Raw genomic sequence first — 18,107 nt, 5'->3', positions numbered from 1 at the left:
ATGAAAGTATTATAATTATACTAACCTCTTCAAAATGTTATTATGATTATTTTAAGTAGCAGTCTTTGCAAAAATTTCAACAGACATGCATTGATTTTGTGCTGAAAAATAATGCTTTGTTCCTATTTGAATTCAACCACGTCCATTTGTTTAATCTGGATCTTAACGCAGGCCAAGTGATATCTGATATTGCACTGTTTTAGTGATATCTGATATTGCACTGTTTTAGTGATATCTGATATTGCACTGTTTTAGTGATATCTGATATTGCACTGTTTTAGTGATATCTGATATTGCACTGTTTTAGTGATATCTGATATTGCACTGTTTTAGTGTATAAAGGGCAAATGACTATTAATTTTCATTAGAATCTTAAGAAAGCATCAGGATTGCTCCGACAAATATCGTTAATGCACAAGCGGATAAGACACCCCAGGAAGATTTCCGTGATATTCACTCTAGAATTAAGTACATGGATATACACATGCGCTTGTCTGCAATAAATACTTTATTATAATGATCGAGTAATTTCGAGCTCTTTGAAGGGTTAAATGCCAACAAACTAGAAAAAAAAAATAGAACGTATTATTCACCTGCGCGTTCCTTCGAGGTGAATATAACGTTAAATGTTTTCAACACAATCAATTCCAAAACAATGGTAAAACAATTGGTTCTTACTCTTGTGGTCGTCTAATGAAAACTCTCGCCTCTGATCACTTTCGGCTAGGTCTTGCAATCAGAACAGCGCTCGGCATTTCCATGAAATCAAGATAAAACGAAATAAAGCAGAGCAATGTTCAGATGGTAAGTCTTGCAGACGACGTAAACAAGGCCAGGCGGGTATGTAAAACATGGCGCGATTTGCATCGCTAGACGACGTACAATTTAAATGGCTTCCCATTGATAAAGCTGCAGAAAATACTTAGAAGGCCACGAAAATGGCTGTAAAAATACCATGAAGCTATTTTGTGGAGGAAGAACTTTCTCCCGATTTCCAACCTCACAGAGCACAATCTAAGTCTTGCATCTACTTTGACATATTTGACAATTAATTTCAATTCATTGCAGTGTAAATTCTAAAGGAAATGGTTAAAATCAACTTGCCACCAATCATCAGCTTTTGATGAAGTTTCAAATAAAATGAAGATGAATTTTGAAAAATCGGAATTTATTGGATTATCGTGGCACGATTCGCTGCAAGAATGACTTTCCTATATGATGATCTGATGCTGATCTGTTTGATGTCGGTTGAGATGCGTTCTATCTAAAGAAAACACATAGATCTCATCGATTTTGAGGGCCATCTCGTGAAATCGGTCTGGAAAGAACGAAAGCTGACAATTCGATGCCTGACTAAAGGAAAAGTGCCAAAATCGATATATTGAAATTACACTATAGCATTACCATTTAGATTACATGAAAATTACAACATAACAGTCATAACAGAGACATTTTCATGCTTCTGATGGAATTTGAACCCGGGTCACTGGCACACAAGTCCGATACTCTACCAATCGAGCTAAGGAGTTAACCCGCTAGCCAGAGCTAGTAAAAATGCCATATCATTCACACTACCACATTGTCCTCCTCCCTTTTAAGAGTCGTCTCTGACTCTTCCGGAGTGCCAACGAGGATGGTTACAATAACGATTACAATGACCGGAAAAGGCAAAATAGTAACAATGAATATCACACTGATTTACAATCAATAGAATGTACATTTCAACCTTAAGTGTTATCTCCCTTAATTCAAATATAGTAAAATATACTTTACTCAAATATTTACAGTTGCATTACAAATAATGTAACACTATGAAATTACGTGTTTTAAATATAATAAAAGGTAATATATTTTAATTACCTATCTATGGGACAAAGCACAATTTATGCAAAAATCGAAATGCTGCCTGGATGCTTTTAATCTATCTATAACAAGTATTTCATTACAATACTATATACACTATAAAACCTACATATAAGCATACACTGAGACGAAATAACTTTTAAATTGGTATTTCCTGTTCTTCATGATATTTAAACTTTCACTCTTCTATAGCTATATATACATATCATGAAGATAAATGTTAATAAAATTAGTACTTAGTTCAGGTCTGGATTTAAAGGTCTAAAGATGTCTTTGTCAAAATCAAATGCCAAATCAGCTCAATGATACCAAACCTGCTCAGAGTAAAACCACAGCCAACCTGACCAAAAACTCTCAAGATTCTGACTGAATAAAACTCAGTTCTACAGCCAATGAAATAGCAAGACCTGTGAACGTTACACTCACTTATCAGACTAAGTAAATAAAAGGGTAGGTCTGGGAATTTGACTTAAATCATGAACTGTGCTTTTAATTTCATATGCATTATTCATGTTTATCAAAATATGGTATCATTCAAGGTGAAGATAACGAACAGTGATCAATCTCATAACTCCTACAAGCAATACAAAATACATAGTTGGGCAAACACGGACCCCTGGACACACCAGAGGTGGGATCAGGTGCCTAGGAGGAGTAAGCATCCCCTGTTGATAATATATAATATACAAGTTAAACACACTGCTGCATTTCTATCATAAATTTAACGTTACTTCGATTTGTAACCGGTCTGTTAAAGATGTCGAGGACTGTTTGAACATTTATGCTGGTTTTGATATTTCAATTTTTCGCACTTTCCCTATGACCATGAGTCGCGATACTGTAATGTCCGTTCAGGACCAGTACTTCCAGTTTATCGACTTTAACTGACGACGAGCACAATTAAAATCATGACGTTTTTCTTTTATTGTGTTTTGAAATTTGTAATATTTGTACATATTGGTCTTAGCTACCGGTATATAAAAATTGCGAATAAAAAAATAGGTTTAGGTTTTTATTGCTCGACTGATTGGACAGCTTTTGGGACAGAGGAAATGTGGAAAATACTGTCCCAATGTACGTTATTTTCAAACATTAAAAGAATATATACTAGCTTCCCACTGTATCGTGCGTCCCATTGTATTATGCTATTATTTTCGTTGTTTACGCATGTGCAACGCTTCCTTAGCGGCGGATTCATTTTGGAATCAAAACATGAAATCACATTGTTTAGTCAGACTATATATTTTGAATTAAAGTTTATGTTATTGGTAAGATTTAGTACTGTAATTTCAAATAATGCAAAATTTCAATTTTTCTAAAAATAAACGAAGGAAGCATTTATAATGATATATATTAATTTGTTAATTCCAAGTCCAATCCTTATGAATCGTTTTCAAAATATCGCCTACTTATTTTTGTTATCTAGAATACGCAATTAGCGCCAATACTGAAAAGTATATATCGAAAGCCAGACATGTAAAAGTGAAATAGATATTTTCATGAAAATATAAATTTGACTTAGTTTTATTTCTATGGCACTCATACAAGATAAATCATTTAGGTTCAATTTAGATATTTCAAACATATTTAGTTTTCTTTTATTCAAATTAAGAAATTTCAGTGTCTGAATATAAACAGATGTAGGAAAACAATATTTTGGTGCAAAAAAGGAATCATTCATTTATTATCATTCACTATTGAGCAAGGCATTACTCAAACATGCTGAATTTTTCATGCACTATGTATAATTTTTATTACAACGGGTCAGATGTAAGAATAAAACCAACTGTATGTAAGATTTAAAAAAAAAAAGAATTTTGTCACCTTTTGAGCTCTATAGATCGATTTGATGACGTAGCACGATACCATGGAACTCTTCAATTTCAACTAACACGAAACAAACCGAAGTTACACACCGTATTTTTCACGACTTAAAAGAAATAAAAATCTAAATTGTTTTACTGTGTCGGTTGAGGAAAAGACGTACTTATTAAACATCACAAATTTATCACAAAATGTTGGTAATTTATATTGTTTTCATAGAAAACAATTAACTAGCACGATACAGTGAGACACCGGGCTACTCGTATTTTTACAAGAAGAATATTGAAGTGTCATTGTTAAGACTATGTCGTGATTTGCAATTGAAAATATCAAATACCTCATGCTTACATCATTTTTAGAAAATTGATTTTTCGCCCTTGACAACAAGTTCATTTTGTTAAAAAAAGTACAAAGACATACTTTGAGACTTTGTGTTAAATGTTATTACCTACCATGATCAAATTCAGTGATACAATGCTCAACTAAAATTGCAAACAATTGAAATGTAATATCTGCTTTCAACACATACTTATGCAAGGTTATTGTTGAGGGTTTGAGAAACGGAAATCTACCAAACAAGTCTACCAACACCGTTATGTATTGAAACGTGACAATGTCCACGTGTATAATGTGTGATAATGTACAATGTATGACTCCTATGCATTGTTTCAAGATATTTAGATAATAAGAATAAAAATTGAATTTTCAATAAGTGAATACAGATAAGCCAAATATGTGAAGTTTATTCATTTTTTGTGTATTTTAATGTACAATTTGTTATAACTATTTATGATTTGAATAACAAAAGAAAGGGTTTACTTATTTTTGACCTTGGGAGATAACAGATGACAAAAGGACGACGTGTTAAAGTGTATGTACATATCATTAAAACTGCTCTTACCTGATCTATTTAAAAAAAGCAACAGAGTTCGTGAAATATATGTCATATACAAAGTAGTTCAATGCAATGTGTTTATGTACAACTTAACAATTTTACAAGCGTTCGATAACAAAAATGAGAAAACGAAAAGCAATACCAATTTCGTCTAAAGTTTAATCGCCTCTTTGATTTGTTTAAACAGAACATTATTACACTAAATGTGGCTGACATTTGAATTCTTTACGGGAGTTTTAAGAGTATTTCTATATTTTAATATGATATTTATTTCCGGTGAGCTAACCCCTTTATGATATATTCCATTATCACCTGCATGTGAAGTTAATGACATTCAACAGATTCAATATACAAGAACGTGTTCTGCGTATGATCAGGTTTTAAATTTTGTAGTCGTTATAACAATATAATTTACCAAAATAACCTGGCATTAGGGCGAATACTGTCTGACAAGTTTTATCCAAATTTTTAATCCATTCTTTACATATAATATTTGACTATAGATTACTTTGTTTACCTGGTCAAGATATAGTACTCACGACGGATGTGTCTGGTCAATAAGGGATGCTTTCTCCTCAAAGTCACCTGATCCCTCCTCTGGTATGCCCAGGGGTCTCCGTTTGTATTCTTTGTATGAGTCATGATATTGATCACTATTTGTTATCTTCACTTTTTGATAAGGTACATCCTGAATGAATGATTTCATAGAGGTCGGAGACTCCTTTACATCACATATTATTTACTGCCTTCTTTGGAATGAAAGGTGAAGATAACGAACAATGATCAATCTCAGAAATCCCATAAGCAATACAAAATAAATAGTTGGGCAAACACGGACCCCTGGACACACCAGAGGTGGGATCAGGTGCCTAGGAGGAGTAAGCATTCCCTATTGACCGATTACACCCGCCGTGAGCCCTATATCTTAATCTGGTAAACGGAGTTATCCATAGTCTAAGTCAGTGTGCCACAAACGGTCTAACAATCGATATGAAACACGTCAAACAGCATTTGACCCAATAATACATGTAGGTTGTATAGGCAAACTAGATCGTTATAACGATCATAGAATTTGCGAAATGCTGACTTTAATCGAGACTGTTGAAACCCCTGTATCATCAACTTGTTTGTCAGTAGCTTGCCTTGATATACAAACTGACCATACGGAGAACAGGCTCTTGCGTATCGAATCAGTTGAGAGATATGAGCACCATATGCAGGTGATAATGGAATATTGCTACATAATTAAGCCTTAAGGGATGTTGACGATGGAGAAGCTGAAATCTTCCCGTTTGTCATAAAGTTAAACTGTTACTTTGCTGTTAGTATCTACTTTCAATAAAATATCTAAGTATAAAGCAAACGTGGACAGCTATGTGGGGTCTTTTATTTCGCGTTCACAGGGATATATCGAATCGACATATGAATGAAAGTTATTATTGTTGATAGATAGAACGTCGTCGATATATCTAAATGTCGAATTGAAGGCCACAGCAACAGTTCTTTCTTCCCATTAAAGGTTTCTGAATAAATTCTACTTCAAAGGAATATAAACACAGGTCAACTAACAAAAGAGCACAATTCGTGCCCATAGGAATTCAAACAGACTGTTGGAAGACCCGATCACCAAAGTCCACGAAGATATTGTCAATGAGAAACTCTGGCATATTTGTTTCTTTATTTCAACTTCAGAATACTTATGCGTGGAATCATGGTGGTGTTTAACAAAGACGTATTTTTGGGTGATTGATCACTAGATTTGAACATTTCCGTTTTCCATTTTTGTTGAAGAGGCAACTGTCTATATCCATTATACAGTCTGTAAAATGTACTTTAACTATGCCTGTCTGGTTGTGCAGCTAATATTTCGAACAAATCAAAGCAACACATTTCCAACAGTTTAACAGCAGGTGACATTACTCCATATACCGCCATTACTAAACACAGCAAAAAGGTGAATGTTTCATACATTTTATAAAGACAAAAGCTATTCAAATGCAAGTTCTGTGCCTTTAATGGACACCCAGCTTCAGGGCGTTGTAAATGACAAAACGAAAACACAATTGCCAAGTTTTGCAATTGTGTACTGTGTATACAGAAGTAAATGTTAAAATTAACAGATACAAGCATAGAACGACTGGATATCTGAAGAAACCAAAATGAGAATAGTATATCAGAGATACAAGCAGACTGTTTGGTAACGAGAGCAATCATAAAAATGCAGTCTAAAGTCCAGATACGTAATCCATATTATGCAATTCTTTTGCACGTGCAAAATCAAGGTGATTCAATGACGAGCATCTAGGATACTGTACTATGTACATTGAATAGAACAAAACCCTATATATACGATATAATTTCCTGTATTGCCTAATCTACTAAGGAACCACCCTGTACACTATTTGCAAAGGTAAGGTAGGGTATATAGATGTCAGAAAAATATACATATAAAATACAAACTAGTTAATCAAATTTAATTATAATCTTTCTGACCTCGATCCACAATGAAAAAATTATTTCATGAATTGTTGATTACTGATTATGTTATTTAATACTTTAAGTTCTGATAAATATACATAGCACCTTTGTAAAGAATGACGTATACAATAATACCCGGTAATCGTTGTAATTATAATCACCAAAAATATAAAACAGTACACTACACTGATTTAATTCCAAAGTGAATTGAAATAACATGTTAATGATTTCTGAAATATGTTTAATTAGTGGTGAAAAGGCTGTTGATGAAGCTTGATAAACATATAATATCTATCTAACAGGTGGGAATTTCGAGTACGATCTAGTTCGTCAATACAACCTCGCATTGGGTCAAATGCTGTCTGACGTGTTTTATACCGATTGTTAAGCCGTTCTTGGCACATTGAATTTGACTGCGGATAACTCCGTTTACCTGATCAGGATATGGGGCTCACGGCGGGTGTGACCGGTCAACAGGGGATGCTTACTCCTCCTAGGCACCTGATCCCACATCTGGTGTGTCCAGGGGTCCGTGTTTGCCCAACTATCTATTTTGTATTGCTTGTAGGAGTTATGAGATTGATCACTGTTCGTTATCTTCACCTTGCATTAAGGTACAATATAAACCCAAGAAATGAATTTCATTTCCAAAACTCACGAGGGTATGGACTACAACACTTAATCCAGCGTAATAGCACGATTCATGAAGTATGCCGGCTTGAAGCGTCGCAATACATACCGTCCTGGATATTTAAAATTGAAATTTATTTCTTAAATATCAGCTTTAAATAAAATATCACAAATCAGAAAAGGAGTGATAGGGTACGAAAAAATACTCGCATTCTCGAAGTAGTCTCTTTTGACATCTTTCTCAACATTACGCAACCTCAATACTACATGTATATTCGATTAATACAATTATGTTTGAATGCATTCAAATTTGTGATATGATAACGAACAGTGACCAACCGTAAGAATTCAATAAAGAATAAAAACATCATTCACTTGCGAGTCTAAATAATGAGCTTCTCCAGAGCAGGTTATGAAATAGGGGTAAATAAGAAAAGTAAATCATAACACACGTAAGAAAAAGAAGTATGAGTGAATTTAATTTTAACGAAATCAAATGACATGGATAACAGTTTTGGGATGAATCCACAAAATGTGATTTTTTTGTTTTCGCCTTAATTCAATTTGTTTGGACTAGACTGACGTTCTGTCGGTGGATAAAACACGTCATGTGATGGTCATCTGAATTTCTTTAGACGACTAGTAGCAAAATTTAGACGGCAGCATGTCGTCTTGTTAACTGTATATCTTTCTTTTACTTGTTTATATAGTCCTGTGAGGATTCGGGTTAGAATGGATCCTCAGTACCTCTTGCTTGTCATAAGAGGCGGCTAAAAGGGGGATGTCGTTTGGTTGAGACCGCAAAAACCGAGGCCCCGTGCCACAGCAGGTGTGGTACGATAAAGATCCCTCCCTGCTCAATGGCAAGATAAAAAAGCCCTTAAGCTCCATGTATAGCTCTAAATTTTGCAGCCCTTCACCATCAATGGTGATGTCTTCACATGAGTGAAAGATTCTCAAGATGGACGTTAAACAATATACACTCAATCAAACATATTGATATATCAAACATGGTGGACCTTGACTGAGCAAAACTTTTATTAATTTTGTAACTGACTGTCTACAGAAATTTGTCGGGTTGGTGAAATCCATAGAAGACGAGGTCAACAATAAACCCAATGAATGATATAAATCTCTGATTTCTGATCATGGTCAGGTAAATAGAACTCGTGTATATTAACAAGATAAGTGATAATCTCAGGATGACGAGGTTACTTTAACGATATATTGCACTTAACACATCGTTGGGAGCGGTCGTAGCTAAAGTGTGAAATGGTTAAGCTGTATGTCCCGTTAAATCATGTAATTGACTTGTCCCATGGCGTTGCTTGAAATTTTGAAGAATTTGGCATTGTTTCATACAAATTGACGCGCTAATGGTTGTTTCAATCTGACAGCGATGAACCTGCTCTCAGACATTGACAGGGTTTTTTCAGGAAAAGTAACACAGTAGAGAAATCTGATACACGTATGAATGGAAAGTGGAGGATGTGAACAATTATGAAATTTAAAATTTTCAATTTAACTTTATTTACTTAGTTAATTCAAATGCAGTTTTAGTAGAAAGTAATCTGAAAATAAATTACATCACCTCCCAGACTCGAACCCATGATCTACAGATCAGCAGTCGACACGGTTATCTACCGAACTACCCAGCTTGGCGATTAGATTTAAAATGAATATACAAGTAGTGATAATATTTATATTTTCATTTGAAAGGAGGTCAGCCATTATGACGATGTATCATTCCCTGTCAAGACTGGCATAAAAAGTCGTGGTGAAAAATATCTAGATTTTGTTATCGTCACAGACCCTCTCTTTTTCCCCCATTAATATTAACGAGTGTATTCATTCTTATTATAGTTCCCCTCGGAGCAATAAACTCTAGCAGAACTTGAATGAAAACGCGTAAAAATACTCACCCTGCAAATGAAGCTCTGGAAATTATCACATTGTTACAAATGTTACGCGATTGACATTACCAATATGTCTTTTTGTTTTATATCTTTCTTCAAAGTATTTCATAATTACCCGTTTCAATGGAATTTTCTAAGAATATGCTTGTTACAATGCTGCGAGCTTTGTTCGGTTTCTGACTTGAAGGAGGTGGATTTCAATAGTAATAATAAATATGATTTATCAGCATTACATCACGGTGGGTGTGACCGGTTAACAGGGGATGCTTATTCCTCCTAAACACCTGATCCTACATCTAAATATCCAGGGGTCCGTGTTTGCCCAACTCTATTTTGTATTCCTTAAATAAGTTATGAAATTGATCATTGTTCGTTATCTTCACCTTTCATCTGATGCTCTGAACATATAAGGAAAAAAACATCACTGCATTCGGGTAACACATTTGTTACATATCAAATTGAATATCTGTGATTTGAAAGTCAGGGTATAACTCTCCTTTCAATGGTAAGATTAGGATAGATTTGTCTAAATCAAATTGATGCTTTATTTATCCAAAAATGTATTTACATCTATTTCAGATGTATTCCATATTGTGTGTAACAGTTTCCGTTATTCTTATTCTTGCAAAGAATGGGTCTGCCTTTACATGCGATAAACATGCATCGATTTGTGAAACCTCTTTGGATATATCCACGGCATTGACAATGTTCCATGAAAAAGAATTAGCTATTTTCCCGAAAGGCGGTCTTTTGTACCGTTATGACGTCAAGAACATCACCGCTGCAACACCGGTAAATATTGATGAAGTCAATACAGCAGACGGCTGGGAAATGCAAAGAGTCGTGATCGTCGCAAACGGCACTCTACCAGGACCGACAATTACCGTGTACGAGGATCAAACCTTAATAGTTCATGTCAAGAATAATTTATATTCCGACACAGTAACCATTCACTGGCACGGTCTTCCACAGAAAGACACACCCTATATGGACGGGGTCGGTTTTGTAACACAGTGTCCTATCAATCCAGGACAAACTTTTACACACACCTTTAAAGCTAGACCGAGCGGTACATATTGGTATCATTCCCATGTTGGAGCACAGAGAGCAAAGGGCTTGTACGGTGCACTGATTATCAAAGAGCGTCATCCACCACACATTGTACATGGAGTGGCTGAAGAGTTTGTGATGCAGATTCAGGACTGGAACCATGCCTATGGTGTAGATCAAGCATTTCTTTATGCGGATGTAGGAGTCGTCCTAAACAGAATAGAAATCAAAAACTCGATGGCGCTGGATGGCTCGAAATTTGGTCCTTGGTACGCCCAATCAGCTTTAATAAATGGCAAAGGAAGGTATAACGACCCAATTACTCACACACATAACGAGGCGCCTCTCGAAGTTTTTAAAGTTCATCGGCATAGAAACTATAGATTTCGTGTGATAAATGCTGCCGCAATGTATCCATACAGAATTTCCATTGACAGCCATCCTTTGACAGTTGTTGCCACAGATGGTTATTACATAAAACCAGTAGTTGTTGAGTCAGTGATCCTACATCCTGGAGAGAGATTCGATTTCATTATACAAGCCAACGAGAACGTTGGAAATTATATGATCAGAGGTCAAACGTTAGAGGTAGATAGGCGCACTATTGGAGAGGCGATCTTGCACTATGAAGGGGCGGATCAGAATTACATAAACATATTTTCAACAAGAACACAATGTCTTTCTTCAAAGGAATGCTTGGTCTTGAATTGTCCATTTTCATTTTATCCAAACGAAAAACATACCCAGTGTATTACAATGGATGCTATCAAAAGCAATGATCCTACTGGCGTGCCAGATGTTCAACCAGGGGCCTTTCAAGAATATTTTCTAAATTTTGCCTTTCCAGGACTGACATTTAAACCTGACTCTGTTAACGGTATAGAATTCAGGTTTCCCACAGTCTCGGGGATCTCTCAACCAACCGAAATAACTGAACAATGCTCAAAAGTTGACTGTGGGGAACAGAAGGTTTGTTCGTGCACCAATACTATTGATCTGAACCACAATGACACGGTTCAGTTTGTGTTTGTCAACATGGGAATAGGAAAGGGTTGGTCCCATCCAATTCACATGCACGGTCACAGTTTTTATGTAATAAAGATGGGGTATGGTAACTACAACACTTCCACTGGTGAATTCATTTCACAGAACTCGGACATAGACTGTCGTGGGGGGACTACCCAAGATAAAAGTTTCTGCAATGACGCCACGTGGAGTGATCCATCATGGAAGAATGGAAATATCCCTGGTCTTAACCTTGTGGATCCTCCACAAAAAGACACAATAATCGTCCCTAGTGGTGGCTACGTGGTGGTGAGGATTAGGGCTGATAATCCAGGATTGTGGATCATGCATTGCCACATCCAGCTTCACTCAGCAGATGGAATGACATTACTTCTGAATGAGTCCTTCCCAAACTTGCCTCCGGTTCCTAAAGATTTTCCAACTTGTAGAGGCTTCAAGACAGGTAACTTCGATTGTTTTCTGTGGCAATGTTCTGTGTGAAGTATATTTGGTAGAAAACATGGATGGAATTCTATTGATTCTGTCCTGAGTACAGTAGAGCAGCCATGCTATGTTTTATGTTTTATACACGTCACTGTATTATACTGTATGGTATTTTCTGTACTCAGATGTCTATTGCCCATGGTGTTTTAGTCCGTGTTGTTGGACATATCGGGGATTGGATGTTGCTAATTTTATGTGTATGAAATGTTTTAAAAATAAACGTTTATTTCTTTGATATTATAAGATGATATTACAATATCTAAATTAGCTATTTGACATGTTTTGTGAATAAACTTGTATTAATTTAGTTGCGGTATATCGGTTCACGGAATTTAACCATCTCAAATCATAAATTCGTTGGTTTTTTTTTAGACATCACCAACTCGGACTGAAATCACGTTTTGGTCGCCAAAATATATCGAATCCGGGTGTTATACCCTGTCAAATTTGATATTTTAATTACAATTTATGATTTATGTATACCAAACGAAAAGCACAATGATCGTGAATATGCAAAGTTGTTTCTTAGCATATGCATGAAAGACAAAATGAAACAATTATAGCAATATATGATCATAATTTTGCTATGATAATATTTTTCTATTTCAGATCCAGTTAGTGTTTAACAATAATAGATCAAAACCCAGTCTGACCATGAGGAAGAGATCAAAGGTACAACAACAAACTAATCATCGACGAATTCCAGCCGAAATCTACCTTTTCAACAATTCCTGCAGAAAAAAACCCAGCGCAGCTATTCTATGTTCTGTCTACAAATAAAAAGATACTAAATAACAGCAAATGGTCACCCTTCAACCTCTCGATGAAATCACGCATTTTACCCCTATCAGTGACTCCAAATTGTCATCTCTGAGATTTTCATTTATTATTTGTAAAGTTTAATGGTCCAATGTAGCTTTACGACTTTATAGTCTGCAGGATACAAAATAACTCTCACAGCTTTCGCTTTCGATTGAAATCTTCCATAACCCTTTCTCCCCTAATGTGAAGAGCAAAGTAAAGGTAATTCTTATACATGTATTCATTGATCATTTATTTACTATATGCAGAGACTCGGGCATGCATTGTATCAAGAATATGCGTCTACCTTCAATCCCTCTAATCAGCAATGAACTCGTCCATAGTGTCTACCGTGCAATGCTCGTCTACAAATATAAAAGAATACTTGTGAATGCATCTTTTCCTATCATATTGTGAAACGAAGACATCTGATTATATAGTGCTCATAATTTGAATGCCTGATCAAGATATAGGGCTCACGGCGGATGTGACCGGTCGGCAAGGGATGCTTACTTCTCCTAGGCACCTGATCTCACCTCTGGTATATCATGGCGTTCGTCTTTGTCCTACTTTTAAATTTGGATTATTCATATGAGATTGCTCACTGTTCGTTATCTTCACCTTTTCATTTCTCCGTTTACCCAATCGAAATATAGGGTTCATGGCGGGTGTTACCGGTCGACAGGGGATGATTACTCCTAGGCACCTAATCTCACTTTTGAGATGTCCGAGAGTCCGTGTTTGCCCTACCTTTAGTTTTTTATTCTTCATAGGAGTTATGAGATTGATTACTGTTCGTTATCTTCACCTTTTTATACCAGAAAGTTGTGTGATCGTTACAGTTACAGGACATTGTACGATTAAAGTGTTTTGTGATCTCAGATTTTAATCGGGAGATTACGGAGTTTTACTTCATTAGAATTCCTTACCTTAACCCTAATTTTTTCTAATATTGACATCAATTATTCATAATTATGGACTTGAAATTGAAATAATTTATCTCAGCATTGATTCATTAGTTAATCAAGCTAATGGAAAAGGCGATAGTGGGCATGCAACTATTGTCCAAACACAGGTATCCCTCGCTGATTCATGATCTTTTTGCCTGCCAATCAAATTTAGCTCTATTGCTGAAAGTTTGATTGATAGGGGGATGGACATTGATCCTGACACAGGTAAACTGATGGAGCGGTAACTGAAAATTGGGTTTTTAACGATGGTCTCTGTCTTAATGTTTATAAAAGGTATAGGTTGAGGGAAGCGACAAGGCATGCATATGTTACTAAGTAAATATTGGTTACCGAACCTAATTTTCGGCAAAGGTCATAAAAAGGTCCACAAAGACTTGACTAAAAGGTCCTTCAAAAGCTAAAATACATTGGAGAGGGGCAAATGTAATTTTCTTATTAGGTTTACATGTACCTATAATCTGAAAGGTCCTTCTAAAGCTAAAATACATTGGAGAGGGGCAAATGTAATTTTCTGATTAGGTTTACATGTACCTATAATCTGACAAACATGACAAGACTTGTATAATTCAGAATTATCATTTCTCAATTTAGGTCAATAATTCTTACAAATCCTGTTACAAGTTTAATTGACACTTAAATGGTCTGCTATGGTTGTGTCGTGAGCCAAACTCTCAAATTCCTCATGTGCCTAGAGGTTGATGCACAAACTATGATTATTTGCAATATCATTACATAGCGGTCGGTTATTATGCGGCAATGACTCAGGAAAATCTAACGCATACTGTAGAGGAATCATGTGAATCATTCCGAGTCGCCTTCCGCAACCATGTATCAGCAATTTAACCTAGGGGTTTGTTTTGTGGTCGCTTGTAACATTCTAAAATATAATCTGCAAATCAGGCAGTTAGTTTTGTATCAGAAATGAACCATCGTCTTTAGCCATTACTAAGATGTATACACTTTTCGTCACTTCTTTATCTGAAGAGTTTCAAGTTGTAGTTGTGATATCCAGTATTATACTAGTTAAAATTCATAACTTGTTTTTAGGTAGTGATAAAACTTGAATATTTTATAGTATTTGAACATTATTTCTAAAAGTTTTTTATTTCTTAAATTAACATTGATATCCTACTTTGCAACTACGGGGTAACACATCTTAGGAACGGATTAGGATCACTTGGCATATCTTATGTAATTCCATTTATTGATAGTGGATTTGAACTGATAAAATGTTTAGGTTACTAAGCGTGGAAAGTCGATCAAACAGCAGATTTTTTACAGTACAGGGAAACTCCAAATATTTAGAACATCGGGTTCACACTTAAGCCGTGTACGTGAAAAAAGATTTCGGTGTTTCACATGTTGATCATAAAAGTACAGAAACGCGCAAGTGTTGATCAGGTGATTGTTTTTATTTCGGTGTTTCACATTTTGTAAAATTTAGAGTGAATGTAAATGCAGTAATACAAATATTTTCACGGTTTCTGTTCGCGTTTTTACTTATACTTTACAATAAGTAGAGTAAGTTTCTTCGCCAATTATTCAACAATAGAAGGAAGATTAGCATGATGTTAAAATTCGTGGCATTTCGCTTAAAGCTGCCGAGGTATCCGAAAAAGAGAATAAACATTTTCTTTCTCCGATGTGATTGTATGGTTACTTATACAGACAGCAACAAACGTTTTGTAGACTGTTTTACGTCTCTCTTGAGAATAGTTCACTCATATGGAGACATCACTATTGCCGGTGAAGGACTGTAAACTTTAGGCCTATGCTCGCCGCTTATGACCTTTGAGCAGAGAAGGATCTTTATCGTGTCACACCTGCTGTGACACGGGGCCTTGGTTTTTTGCGGTCTCATCCGAAGGACCGCCCCATTTAGTCGCCTCTTACGATAAGCAAGGTGTACTGAGGACCTATTCTAACCCGGATCCCCACGGGAATGTTTTGTAGATGAGGTACATTGATAAAAGCAGTTTGTAATCGCTTCGTTCTTCCATTGGAAATATTATGAGAAAGCAAATAAACATGTGTTCAACGTCACTGGTTATATCCTACACAACGTATTACTATACCTTCAAGAAGTCATTGTAAATGAGGGAGTAAAATAATTAACTTATGTGATGGACAGGCAGTGGTGTTAGTCCCCGAGGGTCTCTACAGCCCAGTAGCTAAGTACTTCGTTACTAGCTTGAAAATACGGATGTATATTTAATTGCTCTTATAAAATTTAGAAATTCATTTCAAAATTAAGGATTATCTCCCTCATGCATAGCTCTTATCCTTGGACGAATTTGGCTCCACTTGTTTGGCACGCTGTTTTTGGTTATATTTAGATCTAAAACTTCATAGTTATTTCGGATTTCAAACATTTCGGTTGAGCATCACTGAAGAGACATTATTTGTTGAAATGCGCATCTGGTGCATCAAAATTGGTACCGTATAAGTTTTACATTATTCCATTATTCTACTCACACATAGAACTTATTTCAATCTTTTTTAAATTTTTTTTTATTATTATTATTGTTGGTTTTTGTACACATAAGAAAGTACATGAATACACCAAGTCATATGTAATTATCATTATGTTCATGGAGAGAGATAGTGAGAAAGAAAGAAAAAGAGAGAGGCATGTTTTAAGTAAATATTAAGTTCCATCTGTTCCATTGAGTATAAAAATTTTTCTTTTCACCATTCTTATATGCTATATATTTGTGTGTTTCATAAAATAATTTCATTTGTGATATTGCTGCGGGCAAGTTTAAAGGTTTCTTAGTGCATCTTGCAGTATAGACACAATACTTCAGAAATAGAATAATAATGTTTTGTATATCACTATTATTTTCAATCTTACAATGAATTATAACATTGCAATAACAATACGGATCCACGCATTTAGCACATCCACTCATGTAATAGAAAAGAAAGTAAGACATATGTTTCATTTTCAACGTAAGTGCAAGTGTACTGAGTTCTAATCGTTTAAAAAAAATTCACTGACCTTGTAGATAAGACAGGTATCTAGTTGATGGAAAATAAGTGAAAATGTTTGTCATGATAAATGAATTAAATGTTTCGTAAGTGTTTATCACTGATATCTGTAATTTATTTCGCGTTCTGTTAAACACCGTGAATTGTAATGAGTTGTGGGTTGTTCTTGCCATTATGAAAGGCAGATAATGAAGCATTTCTTTTTATAAACATAACAAACAAGATAAGTTCACAATACTGCTGGTACTGATCAGCATACGTAAATGTGATACAAATCCGGGTGTAAATACACTCACTGGATTCTATAAGAGTCTATCCGAATATAGTAAATACTGAGTGCACATGGGTGTCTGTCAGGGTGTAGGTACACGTGTACCTAGATGTAGAACCCGTGCAAGAATTGTTTGCTAAGATCTTAAAAATAAATGTCTGATTCACATAATTTGGTGTCGCTGGATGACCGTTTATTTTCACTTAGTTCAACTCACGATCACAAGACGAGCAGCAGACGTAACTCTGTCATAACAATTAACCGTGTGATGTCAACCACTCAACAAATACTCAACTGCTGTATATCCATGATGATTTTTGGGATTAAATTTAGTGACTTGTTTTATATTATAGGATTAAATATTCTTTTTGAAGAATTTATCGATGTGTAAACTCTGGACATTTTACTCACAAACTGAATAAAAGTGCGAAGCACTTTTATGTTAAGTTTGTGAGTAAAATGTCCAGAGTTTACACATCGATAAATTCTTCAAAAAGAATGTTTGATTCTTATAATTCCAATTCGTTCCCTGCATTATCAACTTCAATAATTTGAATACTTTCCCCGCACTATGTTGTTGCGTTTTTGGATTTATCGATGTGTAAATTCTCGTTTAGATTTATCTTTGTCCAATCAAAACAATTGTAATAAATAACATTGGAATTATAGAGAAATAATGTCATGTTGCTAATGAATGGGGCACTATATTGTGATTTCATATTTCTCCGCTTCATGTTACACACACTGTTGGAATAGTGCATGTATAAAATGTCAAAGTATCTATTTCCATTTCTATTTTATTTCATGTACCGGATGCTCTCTTATACATCTTTTCCTGTAATAATTCAAGTATCACAGTGAGCAGTTATGTTGCAGCAAACATTTGAAATAAAAACAATGGAAGAAGT

General features: G+C 35.2%; 1 protein-coding gene across 2 annotated transcripts; it reads left to right on the top strand.

The window, feature by feature from the left end:
- Positions 1–6,916: 6,916 nt before the first annotated feature.
- On the top strand, positions 6,917–12,962 carry LOC125655476 (uncharacterized). Of its 2 annotated transcripts, XM_048885790.2 has the most exons (3): positions 6,917–6,992; positions 10,186–12,124; positions 12,775–12,962. In XM_048885790.2, the coding sequence occupies exons 2-3, from the start codon at positions 10,186–10,188 to the stop codon at positions 12,789–12,791; spliced, it is 1,956 nt and encodes a 651-aa protein (XP_048741747.1). In that variant the 5' UTR covers positions 6,917–6,992; the 3' UTR covers positions 12,792–12,962. The 2 variants fall into 2 exon arrangements, with proteins under 2 accessions (XP_048741747.1, XP_056000165.1); XM_056144190.1 differs by having other exon boundaries at positions 10,186–12,962.
- The last annotated feature ends 5,145 nt before the right edge of the window (positions 12,963–18,107 follow it).

This window comes from Ostrea edulis, chromosome 7 (assembly GCF_947568905.1).
Source record: "Ostrea edulis chromosome 7, xbOstEdul1.1, whole genome shotgun sequence".
Taxonomy (NCBI): domain Eukaryota; kingdom Metazoa; phylum Mollusca; class Bivalvia; order Ostreida; family Ostreidae; genus Ostrea; species Ostrea edulis.
Note: the sequence above shows the minus strand (reverse complement) of the source record. Positions and strands in the feature narration are given on the sequence as shown.